We start from the raw sequence: 23,070 nt of genomic DNA, 5'->3' as shown, positions 1-23,070 counted from the left end.
CCCGGGATCAAACCTAAGTCTCCTGCATTGCAGGTGCATTCTTTACTTCCTGGTCTGAACCACCAGGAAGTACAAAGTCTGTTGTTGATTATTAATTGCTTTTTTGGGGAAGGAATTTGCATTCTGTACTGACAGGAAGATCTTGTAAATTTTGCTGACTTGAAGTTTAGTGAGTAAAGTTGTAGGAAATAAACTAGGAAATAAATTGCAGGGAATTAATGGGCAGTAGGTATAAGGGTGTGTGTCGTGATAATTTGAGGAGGCGTAAGGTTAAATTCAGCGAGGCTTTTGACTGTTACAGCAAGGGAAATGCAGTAACAATACAAGTATTTGAAGATTTGAGAAAGAAAAGAAATTTTTATTAATTAGGTAACTGACTGAGTAGGTTGGTTACACAGAGTGAGCTGAGAGCATGAACATAGTGTGAAAAGCTGAAACTGGGTGGAGATAAATAATAAGAGCTGGATATTAGTACAGACTTAAGAAATTTGACATTTTGAAGATAAATACATTTTCATCATTAAAAAAAAAACACCTCCTGTGTTCTTCCCATAAACTGGCATGTATTGGGCGCTAAAATAAACTTTGACATTTACTGCAAGTACAGAAGGGTGGAAGGCAGATGCGGAAAGGTGGAAGAGAGGAAGTTGTGATTATTAGATCCTATGATGAAATAGGCACTGTCAGATGAAAGACAAAGCACCCAGACTACAGTCGGAGGATAAAAAGTTCTGTGGATGCCGGTCTTCGTTAGTCCACTGTCTGGCAGATACTGCAAGTCTCTTCCAGGCACCGTAGTTGCACGGGTCAAAGGCGTTATTCCTTTTCCCTCAGTGGCACTTGCAGATGATCAGGAGGGTGAAATTCCTCTGCTTTGCTTTTAAAGGATTAATCAGTGAAGTTTATACAGAGAGGTTAGTGTGGACAAGTAAATTTTTAAGAAATCATCTAGGTTCTATCCCAAATAATTAAAAGTACACATTGAGACCTCAGCACCAAGTTTATTTGAAGGTAGAGGAAAAGGCACAGTGGTTGAGGGCTCCTGGGAAGAAAGCCCTGTAGAAAATAGAGAAGAAATGCGGACACAGACATAGAGAACAGACTTACGACAACGGAGGGTGACGGAGGAAGGGGGCGGGGGGACGTATGGAGAGAGTAACATGGACACACACATTGCCACATGTGAAATAGATAGCCAGTGGGAATTTGCTCTATGACTCCGGGAGCATGGGGCTCGGTCACATGAGAGCGGTGGGATGGCGAGGGAGGTTCCGGAGGGAGGGGACACACGTGTACCATGTTGATATTTGGCAGAAACCAAGGCTGTAAAGCAATTATCCTTCAATTAAAAATAAGTAAATTTTTAAAAATTAAAATTCAACTCAATAAAAAGAGAATAATGTTAATGTTGCAGTGTTAACATTTGAAATGGTTGTACTTAGCCTGTTTCCTTGAGATGGGAATGTGAATGTGTAACTGGGAAGTGCTGTGCAGCCGTAGGTAGGGGTGCTCTCGGCCGGCGGGGAGCTGGGGGTCCGAGGGGCTCGAGTTCCGTGGACAGGCGCTGAAGAGGCAGTGCAGTGCTGGACGCAGCTCCCGGAGCCCGGCACGGGGTTGCCCCTGCCGTCGGTGAGATGGAAGGGGGCCAGACCCAGGGTTGGCGCAGATGCCGAGGCTGGAGCGAGGGTGGCGACCTCAAGTGCGGAGGAGCCTAGGACTGTGTTCAGAGTCTGCCCAAGAAGGCGGAAGTAGTCTCGGAATCGTAGGAGACCTTTCGGAGAGTGCGATGAAAGGGAACGATTCTGAAGTTGAAAGTCACTGGGTACTGAGAAGGGTCTTCCTTCTTCCTCTCCCTTTCTGCCCACGTGCGTTCACCTGGGCTTTGAAACCGAGGCCTGGCGATATGTAGTCCAGATAAAATGGATCTTTCCTTTCTGAATATTTCGGTCCTACGGAAACTGTAAAACCTGACGGAAGTGTGCTTTATTATATCAGGATTCTACTAGTGAAATATTCTTGAGATACATCCAAAAGCTATCTCTGCAGTTAGAGCATTGCATTGTTTCTTAAGGTTACCCTTTAGGGTCCCCATGTACCCAGGACTGAGACGTGCCCAAGAAGCAGGACTCAGCCTGGATGGTCTGTCTATCTTTGCCACATTCATGGAGTTTTAAATTGTGTGTTTTAAATTTTAATTCATTGTTAAAATTCATTGAGTTTTAAATTTTGTTGCCTAAATGGCTTTTTAACCTTTCAAGTTCCACGTCCGTTGGACTAACTTTCTTTATCAACTGGTATATACCATCCTGTCTTGTTGCTGGGATGTTACCTGTGTATTATCATCCTCAAACTAGAGTACCAGTGTGGAAACAGGGACCACTTTTGTGTCCTTGCCATACCCACTTTAATAGACTAGGCAGTCACTAAGTATATTTATTAATTGATCCAGGCAGATGGATACATGATATTTCTCTGGCTTTTCTAATCCGTAATGCTGTACATAGTATGCAAAATGAATCAGATCTGTTGGATTTTTTTTTTTTTTAATTTTGCTTCTGACTCAAGAATGATGTCTTAAAGTAAGCAGGCAATTAAGATATATTTTCTGAGTGAGGTGTTGATAGGTCTGTAACCTTGGAGGACTGGAAATGTCGTTTATTATCTACATTCAGGACTCTCGCTGTTCTTTGCAGTTGAATAGTAATGAGCTCTTACACAACTCTGATATTTTTAAAGGATTGAACTGCACATAATCAGCTTACATATAATTGGCCATATATGTTATGACGTAAATTAATTTGGACGAGTAACCAATTCACTCAAAAGTTTGTTAAAACTCTGACTTTGTTTTTTTCTTTTGCCACGACTGGTCACACAGCTGTTTCAGTGGCAGAATTGGAAATGAAATTCAAATAGTCTGACTGCAGAATTGGCCCTTGAAAACTCTACGTCATGTTGTCTTCCACAGTTTGTTTCTCTTCTGTTCTCTATCCTGGTTATGGCTCCATTGTCCACCCAGATAGCAAAGTGGGACATTTTAGTTGTGTGGAATCCTCCTTCCTTCTAAGACTCAGCTATCTGTAATCATCTGTCAGAGATCTTACATGTATGCTGAGCTTTCTCCTTCTCATAGCCAGTGCTCTGGTTCAGATAAACTTGTTACTTTAAATCTGGACCCATTTCTACTGAAGTATTCTTCTAAAATGCAGTTCTTGTTATGGAAACCTATCAGTCTTACCTTCAGGATGAGCTTTAAACTTTAAACTACTGTGCTTTACTTTGGATACCATATGAACTATCCCATAGGGTTCTTTATAGTTTAGATTACTGTTTGCCTGTGGGCCTCCTCCCTTTGCGTCAGTCTTACCAACAGTCCTCTGAATGCTCCGTGTTTTCTGTGACTCATTACTGAAGAATTGCACTCTAACACACGGTTTATTCCAAGGTTTCTTTCTCTGTGAACCTCTTCCTGACTGAGTCGCCCAGTTTCTCTCGTGTGCCCCAGATGTAGTGGTTGCCGTTTTGCATCTGTTTTAGTAACTGTCACGCTGAAAGCTGTTTTTCTGTTTATAGGTTGTCTCCTCACTAGACTATGAGCTCCGTGGAAGAAGGAATCGTGTCTTACTCATCTTTATATCTCCAGTATCTAGAACAGTTCCTGGTACAAAGTAAGTGATTAACTAAGACTATATTTAGCAGTTAAGCTCCAGACCTGTTGAGAGTTAAGTATACCTATGTAGACTGAGAATGCATTGTCATAAAAACTATGGTTGTGGACTTTTAACACTTCTGAGCCATAGTACCTCCCTACTAACATAATGTTACGGTAATGCTCATATTAAAGAATGTAACTGAAACCATACTCACAGAAAACTAGTTAATCTAATCACACTAGGACGACAGCCTTGCCTAACTCAGTGAAACCAAGCCAAGCCTGCAGGGCAACCCAAGACGGGCGGGTCATGGTGGAGAGGTCTGACAGAATGTGGTCTACTGGAGAAGGGAATGGCAAGCCACTTCAGTATTCTTGCCTTGAGAACCCCATGAATAGTATGAAAAGGCAAAATGATAGGATACCAAAAGAGGAACTCCTCAGGTCATTCAGTTCAGTTCAGTTCAGTCACTCAGTCCTGTCCGACATTTTGCGACCCCATGAATCGCAGCATGCCAGGCCTCCCTGTCCATCACCATCTGCCGGAGTTCACCCAGACTCATGTCCATCGAATCCATGATGCCATCCAGCCATCCCATCCTTGGTCATCCCCTTCGCCTCCTGCCCCCAATCCCTCCCAGCATCAGAGTCTTTTCCAGTGAGTCAACTCTTAGCATGAGGTGGCCAACGTACTGGAGCTTCAGCTTTAGTGTCATTCCTTCCAAAGAAATCCCAGGGTTGATCTCCTTCAGAATGGACTGGCTGGATCTCCTTTCAGTCCAAGGGACTCTCAAGAGTCTTCTCCAACACCACAGTTCAAACGCATCAATTCTTCGGCGCTCAATATGCCACCAAATTTGGAAAACTCAGCAGTGGCCACAGGACTGGAAAAGGTCAGTTTTCATTCCAATCCCAAAGAAAGGCAATGCAAAAGAATGCTCAAACTATCGCACAATTGCACTCATCTCACATGCTAGTAAAGTAATGCTCAAAATTCTCCAAGCCAGGCTTCAGCAATACGTGAACTGTGAACTCCCTGATGTTCAAGCTGGTTTTAGAAAAGGCAGAGGAACCAGAGATCAAATGGCCAACATCTGCTGGATCATGCAAAAAGCAAGAGAGTTCCAGAAAAACATCTATTTCTGCTTTATTGACTATGCCAAAGCCTTTGACTGTGTGGATCACAAGAAACTGTGGAAAATTCTTCAAGAGATGGGAATACCAGACCACCTGACCTGCCTCTTGAGAAATCTGTATGCAGGTCAGGAAGCAACAGTTAGAACTGGACATGGAACAACAGACTGGTTTCAAATCGGAAAAGGAGTACGTCAAGGCTGTATATTGTCAGCCTGCTTATTTAACTTCTATGCAGAGTACATCATGAGAAACGCTGGACTGGAAGAAACACAAGCTGGAATCAAGATTACCGGGAGAAATATCAATAACCTCAGATATGCAGATGACACCACCCTTATGGCAGAAAGTGAAGAGGAACTAAAAAGCATCTTGATGAAAGTGAAAGAGGAGAGTGAAAAATTTGGCTTAAAGCTCAACATTCAGAAAACGAAGATCATGGCATCTGGTCCCATCACTTCATGGGAAATAGATGGGGAAACAGTGGAAACAGTGTCAGATTTTATTTTTTGGGCTCCAAAATCACCGCAGATGGTGACTGCAGCCATGAAATTAAAAGACGCTTACTCCTTGGAAGAAAAGTGATGACCAACCTAGATAGCATATTCAAAAGCAGAGACATTACTTTGCCAACTAAGGTCCGTCTAGTCAAGGCTATGGTTTTTCCAGTGGTCATGTATGGATGTGAGAGTTGGACTATGAAGAAAGCTGAGCACAGAAGAATTCATGCTTTTGAACTGTGGTGTTGGAGAAGATTCTTGAGAGTCCCTTGGACTGCAAGGAGATCCAACCAGTCGATTCTGAAGGAGATCAGGCCTGGGATTTCTTTGGAAGGAATGATGCTAAAGCTGAAACTCCAGTACTTTGGCCACCTCATGCGAAGAGTTGACTCATTGGAAAAGACTCTGATGCTGGGAGGGATTGGGGGCAGGAGGAGAAGGGGATGACAGAGGATGAGATGGCTGGATGGCATCATGGACTCGATGGACATGAGTCTGAGTGAACTCCGGGAGATGGTGATGGACAGGGAGGCCTGGAGTGCTGTGATTCATGGGGTCACAGAGTTGGACACGACTGAGCGACTGAACTGAAAGACTCTATATAGATACAGAAGCAACCTAAGTGTCCATCAGCAGGTAAGTAGATTAAGATGATATGATGGGTGTGTGTGCGTGTATGTGTACAATGGGGTATACATTTTAAGCGGCCATAAAAAGAAATGAAATTTTGCCATTTGTATCAGCAGGTGAACTTGGAGGGTATTATGCTCAGTGAAATAAGTCAGACAAAGACATACTGTATGATATCACTTATATGTGGAATCTAAAAAAATAACCAACTAGTGAATGTAACAGAAAAGAAAGACTCAGAGATACAGAGAATGAATTAGTGGTTACTGGTGTTGACAGGGAAGGAGGAGGGGCAATATAGAGATAGGAGATTTAGAGGTATCAACTATTATGTATAAAATAAGCTACACGGATATATCTGTACACATGGGAATACAGCCACTATTTTAAAATGATTATAAATAGAGCATAATCTTTAAAAATTATGAAACTATACTGTACATCTATAACTTACATAATATTGCACATCAGCTATACTTCAGTAAAAAATTCATTATCACATTAAAAAATTATGTATGTAGCAGTACTTTACGTGTATTTTAAGTGCGTGCCTGCTAAGTCACTTCAGTTGTGTTTGACTCTTTGCAACTTTATGGACTGTAGCCCGCGAAGCTCCTCTGTCCATGGGCTTCCCCAGCAAGAATACTGGAGGGTTGTCATTCCCTCTTCCAGGGGATCTTCCCGACCCAGGGATCAAAACTTGTGTCTTAGGTCTCCTGCATTCCCAGGCACATACCAGGCATTTACCACTAGCACCCCCTGGGACGCCCTTAAGTGCCATGCAACTTTGTTATTAAATGAAATATGAAAGCTAATTGTTGAAGTAGATGATTTTGTTTGCTGTGTATCTTGCCTGTTAAGGCAAAGTAGTACTATTTTTGAACCATTTTTATCACTTGAAGTTTAAATTTTCAGTTACTGGTGACTAGAGGCATGCACTCTAGAGTCCAAGGACTGGTCTGTATAGAACAAAGGGAGGAATAGCTCGGGGGCGGAAATCTGGGTACAGAAAAAGTTTTAAGCAGTTAGCGCGAACAGTCTTTTGCCTAGTTGGCAGTTTCACAGTCTGCACAGCGTTTTAAACTTTACAATTCTTTTAAAATAACTCTTCCTCAGTCTTTATCCTCAGCAGTGACCTTTTGGTCTAATTCACTAATAAAGTCCCTCAATTTTCTTTTAATCTACCTCCAGATTAATTCATATCTTCACTTATCCTTCGATCCCTCATTTACTGTTCAGGGGAAGAAGTACCTCCTTTTTCTTGGAAGACTAATTACACACCCTCTGTGGGAACGCTGTGGCTTTTCCTGGTTTGCCATATCAGGCTGCAGGCGTACTCCTTACCTCATCTGATGAATTAATGATCGACACTTTTCTGTGTCTATTTGCTTCTCATCATGTATTTTTTACACTTTTTAAAATTCTGTAATTTGAACATGCCAGTTCTGGATTGTGTTAATATACGGAAGTTAATAATAAAAGCAAACCTTTGGGAACCACAGTTACTCTGCTCAGAACTGGGTCAGTACCAACACAGTTAAAGAGCTGCCTGTGAGTACCTCTGTTACCTACATTCCTGCCCTTCCCCAACCCCTGAAGTAACTGCCATTTTCAATTTTTTTTAAATTATCTTTTAAAAAAAATAGTATTACCACAGATATGTTTCTTTATTTTGAATTTAATATTATGTTTAGAGTCTTTTTAAAGCTTGCACAAATGATTTTTTTAAGAAAAGTCTAGTTTATAAACAGATCTTTATATTTCAATGAAAATATCCAAGCATCATAAAAGAATGATAGAAAAGGCTCAGTGCATATTCAAATTTATAACAAAATAGCCATGGAGACTTATTTTTGTATGATGTGGATATTGCTGTACCATATATAAAAGAAAGCTCCTTACTCAGAGTGCAGAAGTATAGCCAGATGTATCTCCACACAGTGGTTTCTTGAATTTGTGAAGAATGTTTCAGTTAGATTGATAGCTTAGATTCATAGCATCCTCCTTGAAGAGTGGTGACTGTCGTTTGCTTGCCCTTTGCACCTCAGCAGTTCCTCAGTGGGCCTCAGTCAGTTGTTCATACTGATCACGTAAGCTCTTGAGACGCAGGATCCACAGTGTTCCCATGTTTCTGGATTTTTTTCCGTTGTGTAATTGTAGCATTTTCAGAATACATAGCAAAAGATGAGGCTATGGTAACTGCGAAAAGAATCCATTTCTTCTTTGTCATTAAGAATTGGAAGTCTTCCTTGATGCTCAGTGTAGAACATTAAGTCTTGGAGGTGGGACTCAGTGAAAGAAAGATGTTACTGCTTTGAACTCCTGTTTGTCTGTTTTCATTTACTATTACGTTTTCTAAGATCCATTCATGTTGTTGCCTACAGCTATAGTTCATTCATTCTCACTACTGTATAATGTTCCATTGTGTATTAGCCTAATTCTTTTAACCATTTTTCTGCCAGTGAACATTTGAGCATATTGGTGATGGCTTTTATTATGAAGAATGCTTAAATTTGGAACAAGTATCAGTGCAAAATTTTTGTAGTATGTACCTAGAATTGTTCATTCAATTCAGTTCAGTCGCTCAGTCGTATCCAACTCTTTGCGACCCCATGAATCACAGCACTCCAGGCCTCCCTGTCCATCACCATCTCCCGGAGTTCATTCAAACTCATGTCCATCGAGTCCGTGATGCCATCCAGCCATCTCACCCTCTGTCGTCCCCTCTTCCTCCTGCCCCCAATCCCTCCCAGCGTCAGGGTCTTTTCCAATGAGTCAACTCTTCGCATGAGGTGGCCAAAGTACTGGAGTTTCAGCTTTAGCATCATTCCTTCCAAAGAAATCCCAGGCCTGATCTCCTTCCGAATCGACTGGTTGGATCTTGCAGTCCAAGGGACTCTCAAGAGTCTTCTCCAACACCACAGTTCAAAAGCATGAATTCTTCTGTGCTCAGCTTTCTTCATAGTCCAACTCTCACATCCATACATGACCACAGGAAAAACCATAGCCTTGACTAGACGGACCTTTGTTGGCAAAGTAATGTCTCTGCTTTTGAATATGCTATCTAGGTTGGTCATCACTTTTCTTCCAAGGAGTAAGCATCTTTTAATTTCATGGCTGCAGTCACCATCTGCAGTGATTTTAGAGGCCCCCCAAATAAAGTCTGACACTGTTTCCACTGTTTCCCCATCTATTTCCCATGAAGTGATGGGACCAGATGCCATGATCTTCGTTTTCTGAATGTTGAGCTTTATGCCAACTTTTTCGCTCTCCTCTTTCACTTTCATCAAGAGGCTTTTTAGTTCCTCTTCACTTTCTGCCATAAGGGTGGTGTCATCTGCATATCTGAGGTTATTGATATTTCTCCTGGCAATCTTGATTCCAGCTTGTGTTTCTTCCAGCCCAGCGTTTCTCATGATGTACTCTGCATAGAAGTTAAATAAGCAGGCTGACCATATACAGCCTTGACGTACTCCTTTTCCTATTTGGAACCAGTCTTTTGTTCCATGTCCAGTTCTAACTGTTGCTTCCTGACCTGCATACAGATTTCTCAAGAGGCAGGTCAGGTGGTCTGGTATTCCCATCTCTCGAAGAAGTTTCCACAGTTTCTTGTGATCCACACAGTCAAAGGCTTTGGCATAGTCAATAAAGCGGAAATAGATATTTTTCTGGAACTCTCTTGCTTTTTCCATGATCCAGTGGATGTTGGCAATTTGATCTCTGGTTCCTCTGCCCTTTCTGAAACCAGCTTGAACATCTGGAAGTTCACGGTTCATGTATTGCTGAAGCCTGGCTTGGAGAATTGTGAGCATTACTTTGCTAGCATGTGAGATGAGTGCAATTGTGTGGTAGTTTGAGCATTCTTTGGCATTGCCTTTCTTTGCGATTGGAATGAAAACTGACCTTTTCCAGTCCTGTGGCCACTGCTGAGTTTTCCAAATTTGCTGGCATATTGAGTGCAGCACTTTCACAGCATCCTCTTTCAGGATTTGAAATAGCTCAACTGGAATTCCATCACCTCCACTAGCTTTGTTTGTAGTGATGCTTTCTAAGGCCCACTTGACTTCACATTCCTGGATGTCTGGCTCTAGGTCATACCATCATGATTATCTTTAAGGACATGCAAATGATTGGCTTTATAAAATAATGCCAAGTTGTTTTCCAACAAGTTTACCAAATTTAATACCTACCAGCAGTTTAAGGTTTGCCAGTTTAAACAACTAGTAGCAGTGTGTAAAGAGTCACCACTGCCCCACCTTTTTTTCTTTCCATTATTTAGGTCAAAATTCCTAGTCTTTACCATTCTTGTGAGTTTGAAAATAGCATCTCTTGTGGTCTTAACTAGTATTTCTCTGATGAATAATTGAGATTCTGTATTTCTTAGAAATACATCTTGGCCAGACAAGTTTCCATGTCTATAAAATTTCTATTCAGTTTGTTTTCTTTTCCCCACATTTGCTTACTGTTTTATTTTTTTTTAACTTTTTTGTCAAGGTTCTTACATAGTTTAATTACTAACGTTTATTCAGTTTTACATTTTGTAAATATCTCCCAGTTTGTGGCTTGTCTTTTAGCAGTTTGTTTTTAATGATGTTTTATGCTAAATAGAAGTTCTCAGTTTCTACACAGTGAAAATATTCATTCTTTTCTTCTTTGGTTAGTATGCTTTAGAAACCTTTCTTTTTGGGAGAACTCAAAACAATAGTGTAATTTCTTTTAAAACTTTGTCTTTCATATTAATATCACTAGTCTGTCTTCAGTTGATTTTGTATACAGTGTGAGGTAGGAATCCAGTCTAATTCTTCCAATATAGATAATATCTGGACCATTTAGTTCTCCCTCCTTTCTCACAGTTCTGCATTGCTACATCTGTTGTATTAGTATGTCCTTAGATATGTAGGTCTTTTGGGAAACTTTATTTTTTACTTTTTATTTTGTGTTGAAGGGTACCAAATTAACAATGTTGGGATAGTTTCAGGTGGAGGCAGTGGGACTCAGCCACACATATACATGTGTCCATTCTCTTGAGGGGCTCTTTATGTTGTTTCACTTTATTTGTTGTTGTTTTTATTCAGTCACTAAGTTGTGTCCGACTCTCTGCAACCCCATGGACTGCAGCACACCAAGCTTCCCTGTCCTGCACTAACTCCCGGGGTTTGCTCAGACTCATGTCCGTTGAATTAGTGCTGCTGTCCCGCTGTTTCATGCCGTGACATGCCCTTCCTCTTGCCCTCAGTCTTCCTCAGCATCAGAGGCTTTGCCAGTGAGTCAGTTCTTCGCATCAGGTGGCCAAAGTATTGGAGCTTCAGCTTGCATGAGTCCTTCCAGTGAATATACAGGACTGATTTCCTTTAGGATGGACTGGCTTGATCGCCTCACAGTGCAGGGGACTCTCAGGAGTCTTTTCCAGCACTGGAGTTGGAAAGCATCCACTCTTTAGCGTTCAGCCTTCTTTATGGTCCTGCTGTCACATCTGTGCATGGCTACTGGAAAACGACAGCGTTGACTCTGTGGACCTTTGTCAGCAAAGTGATGTCTTTGCTTTTAATATGCTATCTAGGTTTGTCATAGCTTTCCTTTTCTCCAGACAAGAATCTCAGAGTGGGTAGCCATTCCCTTCTCCAGGGGATCTTCTCAACCCAGGGATCCAACCCAGGTCTCCTGCATTGCAAGCGGATTCTTTACTTCCTGAGCCACAAGGGAAGACCCTCCAAGGAGCAAGCGTTTGTTAATTTCAAGGCTGCGGTCACCATCAACAATGATCTGGGAACCCAAGAAAATGAAATCTGTCACTGCTTCCACTTTTACCCTCTTCTATTTGCCATGAAGTGATGGGACAGGATGCTATGATCTTAGTTTTTTGAATGTTCAGTTTTAAGTCAGCGTTTTCACTCTCCTCTTTCACTTTCATCAAGGGGCCTTTAGTTCCTCTTCACTTTCTGCTGTTAGAGTGGTATCATCTTCATATCTGAGGTTGTTGATATTTCTGTCAGCAATCCTGATTCCAGTTTGTGCTTCATCCAGCCCAGCATTTCACATGATGTCCTCTGCATAGAAGTTAAATAAGCAGAGTGACAGTATATAGCCTTGACGTACCCCTTTCCCAATTTTGAACCAATCAGTTGTTTCATGTAAGGTCCTAAATGTTGCTTCCTGACCTGCATACAGGTTTCTCAGGAGACAGGATGGTCTAGTATTCCCATCTCTTGAAGAATTTTTCACAGTTTGTTGTGATTCATATAGTCAGTGAAACAGAAATAATATTTTTTGGAATTCCCTTACTTTCTCTATTATCCTACAAATTTTGTTAATTTGATCTCTGGTTCCTCTGCCCTTTCTAAACCCAACTTGTACTTCTAGAGTTCTCAGTTCACATATTACTGAAGCCTAGTTTGAAGGATTTTGAGCATAACCTTACTAGCATGTGGAAAGAGTGCAGTTGTATAGTTTGAACATTCTTTAGTATTGCCCCTCTTTGCAATTGGAATGAAACTGACCTTTTCCAGTCCTGTGGCTACTGCTGAGTTTTCCAGATTTGCTGGCATATTGAGTGCAGCAGTTTCACAGTATATTCTTTTAGAATTTGCAATAGCTCAGCTGGAATTCCATCACCTCCACTAGCTTTGTTCGTAGTGATGCTTCCTAAGGCCCACTTGACTTCGCACTTCAGGATGCTGGCTCTCGGTGAGTGACCACACCATCATGGCTATTCAGGACATTATGATCTTTTTTGTATAATTTTTGTGCGTACTCTTGCCACCTCTTCTTAATCTCTTCTGGTTTTATTAGGTCCTTACCGTTTCTTTTATTGAACCCATCTTTGCATGAAATGTTCCCTTGATATCGCCAATTTTCTTGAAGAGATCTCTAGACTTTCCCATTCTGTTGTTTTCCTCTACTTTGCATTGTTCATTGAAGAAGGTCTTATCTTCCCTTGTTATTCTCTGAAACTTTGCATTCAGTTGGGTACATCTTTGCGTTTCTCCTTTGCTTTTCACTTTTCTTTTCTCAGCTATTTGTAAAGCCTCTTCAGACAACCATTTTGCCTTCTTGCATTTCTTTTTCTTTGGGATGGTTGTGGTCACTGCCTCCTGTGCAGTGTCACAAACCTCCATCCATAGTTCTTCAGGCACTCCGGCTACCTGATCTAATCCCTTGAATCTATTCATCACCTCTACTGTATACTCATAAAGGATTTTATTTAGGGCATACCTGAATGGCCCTAGTGGCTTTCCCTACTTTCTTCAATTTAAGTCTGAATTTTGTAATAAGGAATTTATGATCTGAGCCACTGTTAGCCCAGGTTTTGTTTTTGCTGACTATATGAAATGTTTCCATCTTCAGCTGCAGAGTAGAAGATCAGGCTGATTTCAGTGTTGACCATTTGGTGGTGTCCATGTGTAGAGTTGTCTTTTGTGTTGTTGAAAGAGGGTGTTGGCTACGACCAGTGTGTTCTGTTGGCAAAACTCTAAACTTGCCCATTACTCGAGGTATGTCTTGACATCCCACTTTTGCATTCCAATCCCCTATGGTGAAAAGGACATCTTTTTTGGTGTTAGTTCTAGAAGGTCTTGTAGTTCTTCATAGAACCGGTCAACTTCAGCTTCTTGGGCATTAGAGGTTGGGGCAGAGACTTGGATGGCTGTGATGGTGAATGGTTTGCCCCCTGCTCTTCCCCTGTAGCACATTGGACACCTTCCAGCGTGTTGGGCTCATCTTCCACTTGTCACATCTTTATGCCTTTTCATAGTGTTCATGCGTTCCCGTGGCAGGAATGCTGGAGTGGGTTGCTGTTCCCTCCTCCGGTGGCCCTCGTTTTGTCAGAAATCTCCATTATGACCCGTCCGTCTCGAGTGGCCCCGCAGTGTGTGGTTCATAGCTTCATTGAATCACACAAGCTCCTTCACCACAGCCAGGCTGTGATCCATCAGGGCGCCACTGTATTCACCCTTCACCAAGTCTTGCCAGACATTTATTTGTTGTAGTATTTTCTAAGAACTGTGACTTTGTTGATATTCTCTGTTACTTTTTTTTTTACTTCATTAGTTTCTGCTTTTTTATTACCTTTTGCTTTCTTAGGGTTTACTGATTACTGTCTTTCTAATTTAACAGATTGTCCTGTTAACTCATTTACTTTCAGCCTTTCTTCTTTTCCTAGGACAAGTCATTAAGGCTATAGATTTGCCTCAAACTGTAACATTTACTGTATTCCAAAAATGTTTGTAGTTCAGTTACATTCATTTTTAAGTGTGTTTTTGGAAGCCTGATGTGCTGCAGTCCATGGGGTCACAAAGAGTCAGACACTACTTTGCAGCTAAACAACGAAACATTTTTCTTTTTTGAAATTGTATTTAGTTATTTATGTTTGGTTGAGCTGGGTCTTCATTGCTACTCGAGAGCTCTGTCTAATTGCAGTGAGCAGGGGTTTTGCTCTTGTTGAGATGTGGGTGCTTCTCACTGAACTGGCTTCACTTGTTACAGAGCATGTGCCCTGGGGCAGGAGGCTTCAGTACTTCTGGCTCCAGGTTTCTACAGCGCAGGCTCAGAACTTGTGCCCTGCAGGCTCAGTTGCTCCTGGCGTGTGGAGTCTTTCCAGACTGGGGACCTCACCTGTGTCCTCTGCATTGGCAGGTGGACTCACAAACCCCTCTTCCCGGGGAGTCCAGTTTTTAGTATTTTTTGAAAAATTTCCATTACCGTTTCTGACGACTTATGCAATATTTAGAAGTGTTATTATTTTCTATTTGTATTTTAAAAATGACTCCTTCATTATTGATTTTTAACTTAACCGCATTTTTATCAGCACCCAGGAAGAAAATCATACGTATTCTCTGAAATTTAATGACAGTTACCTCCCAACGTATGTACTGTTTTTCTATATGTCCCATGTATCCTTGAGAAGAATGTTTGTTTTCTAACAGTTAGGTTCTGTTCATTAAATTCTTGTTCATTATTTTGTTTTTAGGTATTTTTTGATTCACTTGATCTATAGAAAATTAGTGCGTGTTGAATCACCCAAATCAGTGGTCAGTTTCTTCCTGTAGTTCTACAGTCTTTACAGGCTTTTCTCCTCCTGGGAGATTGTGATTTTTTTTTTCTTTTTTGCCTGGTCTGGATGGAGATTTGATTTGCTTAGAAATGTTTCAGGCTAGAGAGAAGCTAGGAGAAAGCATGGGGTGTAGAATTCTCTTTTTAATTTGCACTGTCAACTGGGAGAGCAGTGCACTCACGGTACTGAACTTAGAAGCTGCGTTCTTCAGGTTCCTTTGGGTTCTCAGATGCAGGTTAGAGCTCTTGATCCTTTTTGTCCTGTCTCCTCTCGGACTTCTTCCATTCGTCCTCACTACTTCACCTCTTGGCTCATGCTGGTGCTCCCACTCTCGACCTTTCGGGGTGCTCACCACATCTGCCCTATTTTCATCTTTCCAGGCTGATCCTTGCTGAGATGGTTGAACTGGAGTGGCATCTCCCCATCACTTGTAGGGCACTGCTGCTCTGTGTTTGAACTGAGATCAACAGAGGATTAGCACTTCACTTTACCTAAGCATTCTCTCGATGGAGGGGCCAGCATTTCCTCTGATAGCTCATCAGGTCTGGGAGGCTTAGAAGTCGGAGAGTGACAGTCTTTTGCTTTTACTGAGTATTTCATCTTTTTTCCAGAGAGGTCTCACTCTCTCCTTCACACACCCTGATCTGACTTCTGGTGGATGCGGCAAGGTCCCAGTCCAAGGTGACTTACTTCCTGTTCGCAACCATCACTGTTCTTGAAATTATTTACTTTGCCAGTTTTGGTGTCCCTTCGAGGCTGTCACTCTAGTTGGAGATCAAACCAGTCCATCCTAAAGGAAATCCGTCCTGAGTGTTCATTGGAAGGACTGATGCTGAAGCTAAAACTCCAGTACTTTAGCCACCTGATGCGAAGAGCTGACTCATTGGAAAAGACCCCGATGCTGGGAAAGATTGAGGGCGGGAGGAGACGGGGACGGCAGAGGATGAGATGGCTGGATGGCATCACCGAATTGATGGACATGGGTTTGTGTAAGCTCCGGGAGAGGGTGAAGGACAGAGAAGCCTGGCGCGCTGCAGTCCATGGGGTCACAGAGAGTCGGACACAGCTGAGCGACTGGACAGCAAGCCGATGCTGCCCTTTCTCCCATTCCTTCTGCAGCTGCTCTTCTCCTTGTTCTCTCACAGCTGGGCATCCGGCTGAGCTTTGCTGCCTCAAAGATAGAAGCTGCCTGAAAGCTAGATAAGGAGGTGCCAGCAGAGGAGACATCTTCGTTAGGAGTACCCTGAGGCTTTAAATGCAGTTTGGGTCTCTGGAAGGGTCCTCTGTCGTCATACCTATAATATCTTGAGAGCAGTTGTCTTTGGTGCTCTGCGACTGAACGTCCTATCTATGGAGCTTCACAGTCATTGTCCCTCTAGTACCTGCTGCAGCTTGCCTTTTTCCACTGTTTATCCTGAAGTCATGGCCTCTGTTACAGCCTCTGCTGCCTTAGTCATGACGGCAGTCGTGGCCTCCATAGTGATCATGATGTTTGCCTTCAAAGCTCTCTTCACCTCTTCTAGGTGAATAGGCGAATCCAGGCTGTCTGTGCAGGACAGCTTCTCCGGTCCGTATCTGTTTTGTGAAAATTGTGATTTCTTTTTCAGTGAAAAGAACCACCATCCTTGTCCCTGTCCTGTCCTTGATTAGCAGGGCTCCCTGGAATTCTGCTGTCTAGAGATTCTTTACTGAGGCTCTAGGCTGAACAGGAACTCCAGGTTCTCAAACTGAGCATAATGAAAACCTTTCCACCTCCCTGCATTACTGGGTTCTCACGGTAAATGCTCGGTGCTGATAACTCTAAAGAACTCCTGAATGGAGATTTCTGCTTCTTACAAGTTGGGCTCCCTAGAAAGACAACATAGGGTGGCAGATGGGGAAGTGGCCCTGTTCCCAGCAGCCTGTGGAGCAGTGGGCAGGATGGAAGTCAAGTCTCAGGTGCTGTGACGTGCTATCATCGTAACGGTGTCAAATGGTTGAAACAGCCTCAGTCGTCTGTTTTGGGGTCGTAGATGGTGCTTCTGCCATGCTATACCATTCCTCAACCCAGAAGTCTGTCAGGGACTTGCCATTCTTTTTGACTGAGATCACTTTGTTGGGCTGGAAGAAGGAACCAAAGCTAGGCTTTTTTTTTTTTTTTTTTTTAAGCATGCAAATTTGGAGTTCTCTGTCTGCTTACTTAGATTGACTCTTGTATCATTTTCTTTGTCTTCCCTGATAACGCTCTTTTTCTGCTATTATGACTAAGCCCAGCTTCCCTTTTGTTCGTATTTACGTCCTTTCCCATAGTTTTGCTTCCATGCTTGTCAGCATCTTTATTTTGTAGGCGTCTCTCATCTTACTCTCATATTTGCTGTTACTGTGATTATTTCTATATTTGCACTCTCTTACTTTATGCTTTCTGATAATGCTGGTTGTTTATGCTTTTTTTTTCCCTTTCCTTTTCTAACCGTTTTTTTGGGAATTGAATTTTTTTTTTAATTGTATTCTCTTCTACTCTACTGGTTTGGAAATTACACTCCTTATTTCTGTTCTTCTTTGGTTACCCTTGAAATCCTGCTGGGAATGCTATGTAGTCCAAAGTTAAGCCAGAGCACAGGCCCTCTGCCGGACAATGCAGAGAGTTGACCTCGTCAGCCCCTGTCTTCTTGCTCCCTGCCCAGCCCCTCCACTTGGTGCCTCTGTCCTTGGTTCTGTATTTTAATGGTTTATTCTGGTTTTATTTACATACCATAATAAGATGTCACTGTTGTTATTTTATTGGCAGTGTTTATCTAGATTTACTTGTATGCTGACCAGTTTCTTTACTCATCTTTCCCTTCCTGCATCTCAGAGCATCCTCCTGTGTAATTTTATTCTGTTTTGGAAACGTGTCTTTCAGATTTTGTCGAAGTAAAGGCCTGCTGTTGGTAAACTCTGGCACAGGCTTGATACCTTCTGTGTTCCAAAGAGAGTTTTGGTGCTTGAATCCATTTTCTCAGTTTCCGCAGATAGACGCTTGCTCCGCCTTCTGTGTTTCTGTCGCTGCTTGCTGAGAATCCTGCTGTCACCTGACTCTCTTCTGAGTGTCGTCACTCTTCTCTCTGGCTGCTTTTAGCTTGCCCTGTGTTTTGGTGCTGTGCAGCATGACTGCTGTGTGTCCCTGGGTGTCCAAACGTGAATGTCTTCATGCCCTGTGTTTCGGTGCTATGCAGCGCGACTGCTGTGTGTCCCTGTGTGTTCAAACGTGAGTGTCTTCATGTTTACCCCAACTATTTCATGCAGTGTGTCTTAGAGTTGTGAACAAGTGTATTTCACGGTTCTAGAAAACTAAGTCATTTTCTCTGCTAGTACGATCTCCTCTTTCTTCATTTTCTGAAATTATGAGCAGAAATATATGTCAGGTCACATTTTATCTTTTCATGTCTTTTAGTTTCTATTTGATTTTTCAAGCTATTTATCTCAGCATTACTTCTAAATGAATTTTTAAAGTTTATATTCAAGTTTGGTGATTCTCTCTTAAGTGCTATCTAATCTGAATAAACTATAGGCTCTAATTAATACTAATATATTGATATGGGACAAATATAGCATCCTAATAAAAGAAATCAATAGTAGATGACACTGGGTATAGGATATATGAGAATGCTATTTTCTTTACAACTTTTCTGTAAATCTGAAACTATTCTAAAATGAAGAGTTTAAGCAAATTCGAAATGGTTCTTTTTCAGATATGCAATGCCATTTTCGTGGTCTGTTTGACCAATATGCCTTTTATTGCTAAAACTAACTTTTAAAAATTTATGTTTAATAATTTTTATTATTTTTTATGTTTGGTCAGTTCAGTTCAGTCACTCAGTCGTGTCCGACTCTTTGCGACCCCATGAGTTGCAGCACGCCAGGCCTCCCTGTCCATCACCAACTCCTGGAATTCACTCAGATTCATGCCCATTGAGTCAGTGATGCCATCCAGCCCTCTCATCCTCGGTCATCCCCTTTTCCTCCTGTCCCCAATCTCTCCCAGCATCAGAGTCTTTTCCAATGAGTCACCTCTTCGCATGAAGTGGCCAAAGTACTGGAGTTTCAGCTTTAGCATCATTTCTTCCAAAGAAATCCCAGGGCTGATCTCCTTCAGAATGGACTGATTGGATCTCCTTGCAGTCCAAGGGACTCTCAAGAGTCTTCTCCACCACCACACTTCAAAAGCATCAATTCTTCGGCGCTCAGCCTTCTTCACAGTCCAACTCTCACATCCATACATGACTACTGGAAAAACCATAGCCTTGACTAGATGGACCTTAGTCAGCAAAGTAATGTCTCTGCTTTTGAATATGCTATCTAGGTTGGTCATCACTTTTCTTCCAAGGAGTAAGCGTCTTTTAATTTCATGGCTGCAATCACCATTTGCAGTGATTTTAGAGCCCCCCAAAATAAAGTCTGACACTGTTTCCACTGTTTCCCTATCTATTTCCCATGAAGTGATGGGACCGGATGCCATGATCTTCGTTTTCTGAATGTTGAGCTTTAAGCCAACTTTTTCACTCTCCTCTTTCACTTTCATCAAGAGGCTTTTTAGTTCCTCTTCACTTTCTGCCATAAGGGTGGTGTCATCTGCATATCTGAGGTTATTGATATTTCTCCCAGCAGTCTTGATTCCAGCTTGTGTTTCTTCCAGTCCAGTGTTTCTCATGATGTACTTTGCATATAAGTTAAATTATGCTTAATAATCATAATAATAAAGTCCATGAGGGTAAGAAACACATTTATATTACTTTTTCAATCTTGCCCTTAATGTTCATCTTTATCTTAGTAGGTTAAAGGTGAATAGAAGTTTAGTCTTAAAATAGTTGCCATTCAGGTTAAAGCTGAAGTAGCTCAGCTTTGTGTTTTATTTAAAAAGTAAAAATAGGGTGGGGCAGTGAAATAGAACTTGAAAAAATTATCTATAAAAAGAAACATGCAAGATTTACTGGGGACAAGGGTTAATTGTATTGAAAATTATAATCTCTAGTCTAATATATGAATAAATTAACTTTTTTGTAGATTTAAGCTGAATTTTGGGACATGGCCACTGCTTCGCCAAGGTCTGATACTAGTAATAACCACAGTGGAAGGTTGCAGTTACAGGTAACTGGTAAGTTGTTTTCACAGTAATTTAAACTAATAGTTCTCTGATGATACTTTCTTTTTAATACCTAATATAGCAGACTTATTTCATAAGTATCTTTTCTTTTAGATTTATGCCATGGTGTATTTGTTGCAATAGGCCTCAAAGATAGAAACTCTGTAAAAATATTTATTCCGTGAGTATTTACTGAACCTGTACTGGATGCAGAGGAGCTCTATTCTTTTTGGTGGTGGAAGAATTTGGGTATTAGAATAAGCCCCATTGAAATGAACTGGTGTTTAAAAGATTATTAGAATGGAGAAAGATGCTAAAAGCTCTTTTCCATGCGTTTAAGCCATTCATTCAATCATGGGCAAATAGTTGTTAAGTGGAATTCCATATATGAAAACACAAGACCCTAGTACTCCAGGGACTTACTGTAAAATGTCAAGCAGGTCTGTTTTGCATGGACAGTCACCATGCAGAGTGACTGTTAACTTGTTCTGCATGGACAGTCACCATGCAGAGTGACTGTTAACTGGATGCAGTGAGAACTTAGAGGAAAGTGTCGCAGCTCTGCTTGGACCTGGAGAGGGCCTGTAGGTCTGTGAAGGCAGGGTGAGAGAAGGAGTCACAGAGGGTGACACTTCAGCTCTTGTAGGAAGGATTAGAGTTCACTGCAGATTGGCAGCCAAAAGTATGGGAGGGAGAAGGAACAGCATATGTAAAAGCATGGAAGAGCCTTGGTTCAGATCATTTATTCTAGCTAACTGGAGTAATGATTCAAAGAATAGTCCTTAAACCAGAAATTTTACTTGTATAAATTTATCTTTTAGGTATTTATATTGTTCATATGTGCATATAAATAATGTCCACATATAATGTATGTAGATAGTTTATATATAAATATCTGCAAGATAAATTAGTAGGAGTAACAGAAAAATAATCTTTAATACCAAAAGATTGGCAGAATTCTAGATAAACAATGAATTACATGTTTCATTGAATGAATGAGATGAATATGTGTACCAGTAAGAGCCAAGTTCTAAGATAATATTTTTAAGTGAAAGAGCAAAGTGTGAAATATGAAATAGTGCATATAGCCATATGGATATGAAAAAGGAGGGATGTTTGTATGTGGCTCTGTGCTTAGAACATTAGAAATAATATTTGCCTTAGGAGGGGCAGGTTGAGTTTCGGATAAGAAGGAGACATACCGTAATTCCCATGGTACTCATAACTATCAGGTCAGCTGTTAATAGGAGTTCTCAGTGAACAGAGCTAGAAGATGTTTATTGTCTTAGAAAGCAAAAAGCAAATCCCGAGTTCATGTTGATAAGGCTGATTCTAAAGAATAGCTGTAGTCTGTAAATAACTATTTTCCACTAAAAGAAGAAAAAAGTTATTTTTACTTCTTTTTACTTTATATTTCTGTTTTCTCTTAACTTCAGAATTTTAATTCTAAATAATATCAGCACAGGTATATCTGTTTTATCCTAACACACACACACAGAAGTCTTAGCAGTGTTAAAGTTACTGAAAATAACAGGCCCTCTCATTGCAGTTTTAAGATTTCTCTGTAAGCGTCCCTCCTTCGTATGTATAGTCAGAATTTTTTTTACATTTGGTTATGCCACCAACTGGGTTAGTCAGATTCATTGCTTTCAGTTATTTATTTTTTATTTAATTTTATTTTATCACCATATAAGGCATTTATACAGTTCTAGAGTCAAAATTGGAGAAGGCAATGGCACCCCACTCCAGTACTCTTTCCTGGAAAACCCCATGGACAGAGGAGCCTGGCATGCTGCAGTCCATGGGGTCGTTAAGAGTCTGACACGACTGAGTGACTTCACTTTCACTTTTCACTTTCATGCATTGGAGAAGGAAATGGCAACCCACTCCAGTGTTTTTGCCTGGAGAATCCCAGGGACAAGGGAGCCTGGTGGGCTGCCATCTATGGGGTTGCACAGAGTCAGACATGACTGAAGTGACTTAGCAGTAGCAGAGTCAAAATTGTTAATTCAGAATGATATTTGGAGAAGTCTGGGTACTCTGTCCATTCCTTCCCCTTCTTTCCCTTCCATCTTTGGAAACATTTTTATGAGTGTTGTTTTATCCATCTATTGCTTCTTTTTGAAAATATAAGCAGGTATACACATTATATGCATGCATATCTCTCCTCTCAATCTTCCTACTTCTTAGCATCTAGCTCCTGCACCTTGCTTTTCTTCATTTAACAGTTATATCGTAGGGTATTGTCCATAGCAGAGTATTCCATACACCTTTTTATCGCTGCCCAGTACTCTGTTGACTGGATGTACCAAAGTTAATTCAGCTAGTGCCCTATTGATGGACACTGAGTTCCATTTTTTGCTATTGCAAATAGTGCTACAGTAAAGGGCTTCATGTGTCATTAGGATAGAATTCTAGAATGAGATTGCTTGATCAAATTGTAAGCATGTGTGATATTATCAATCACAGTTGACCCCTGAACCACAGAGATTATGGTGCCGAGTCCTGTGCATTTGAAAAATCTATGCATAACTTTACAATCAGCCCTCAATATCCATGGTTCCATATCCATGGATACAGCCAGCTCCTGATGGTATAGTACTGTAGTATCTCTTTATCTTAAAAAAATCTGTGTAGAAGTGTATCCACACAATTCAAACCACTGTTGTTCAGAGGTCAACTGTTGTGAAGTTCCTTTCCATAGGATCTGTACTATTTCTGTGTTCCCACCAGGTGTCTGTGAGAGTGCCTGTTTTCCTATAGCCTCATCAAGATACACTATCAGGCATGATGACACTTAGGTAAGAAGTAATATCTGAAGTGTCATTTTATATATCATTTCTTTCATGAGTGAGGTTGAGGCATATTTCAGGGATATCTGTATTTAGTTTTCTGTGAACTGTGAACTTACATATTTTCAAGCACTTCCCTGATGATTCTGATGTGTATTCCATCTAAGTGTAATTCCTGATACGTATGCTTTTGCTCTGCTAAGCTTAGAGCT

At 41.2% G+C, this 23,070-nt stretch overlaps 1 protein-coding gene across 8 annotated transcripts in view; it reads left to right on the top strand.

Annotated features, from left to right (window-relative positions):
* WWP1 (WW domain containing E3 ubiquitin protein ligase 1) overlaps positions 1–23,070 on the top strand; it is a 147,714-nt gene that overhangs the window by 21,735 nt on the left and 102,909 nt on the right. For 7 of the 8 annotated variants that reach the window (XR_011259081.1, XR_011259080.1, XR_011259079.1 and 4 more), the window contains exons 2-3: positions 3,574–3,668; positions 19,988–20,078. Coding sequence is in view for 4 of the 8 variants with exons in the window: in XM_069600674.1 (XP_069456775.1) it covers positions 20,009–20,078 (70 nt within the window). In the remaining 4 variants the exon portion in view is untranslated. Of the gene's footprint in view, positions 1–3,573; positions 3,669–19,987; positions 20,079–22,799; positions 22,868–23,070 lie in introns of all 8 variants that reach the window. The other variant, XM_069600676.1, reaches the window with a different exon arrangement.

This window comes from Ovis canadensis, chromosome 9 (assembly GCF_042477335.2).
Source record: "Ovis canadensis isolate MfBH-ARS-UI-01 breed Bighorn chromosome 9, ARS-UI_OviCan_v2, whole genome shotgun sequence".
Lineage (NCBI taxonomy): Eukaryota > Metazoa > Chordata > Mammalia > Artiodactyla > Bovidae > Ovis > Ovis canadensis.
This window is presented reverse-complemented; position numbering and strand designations above follow the sequence as displayed.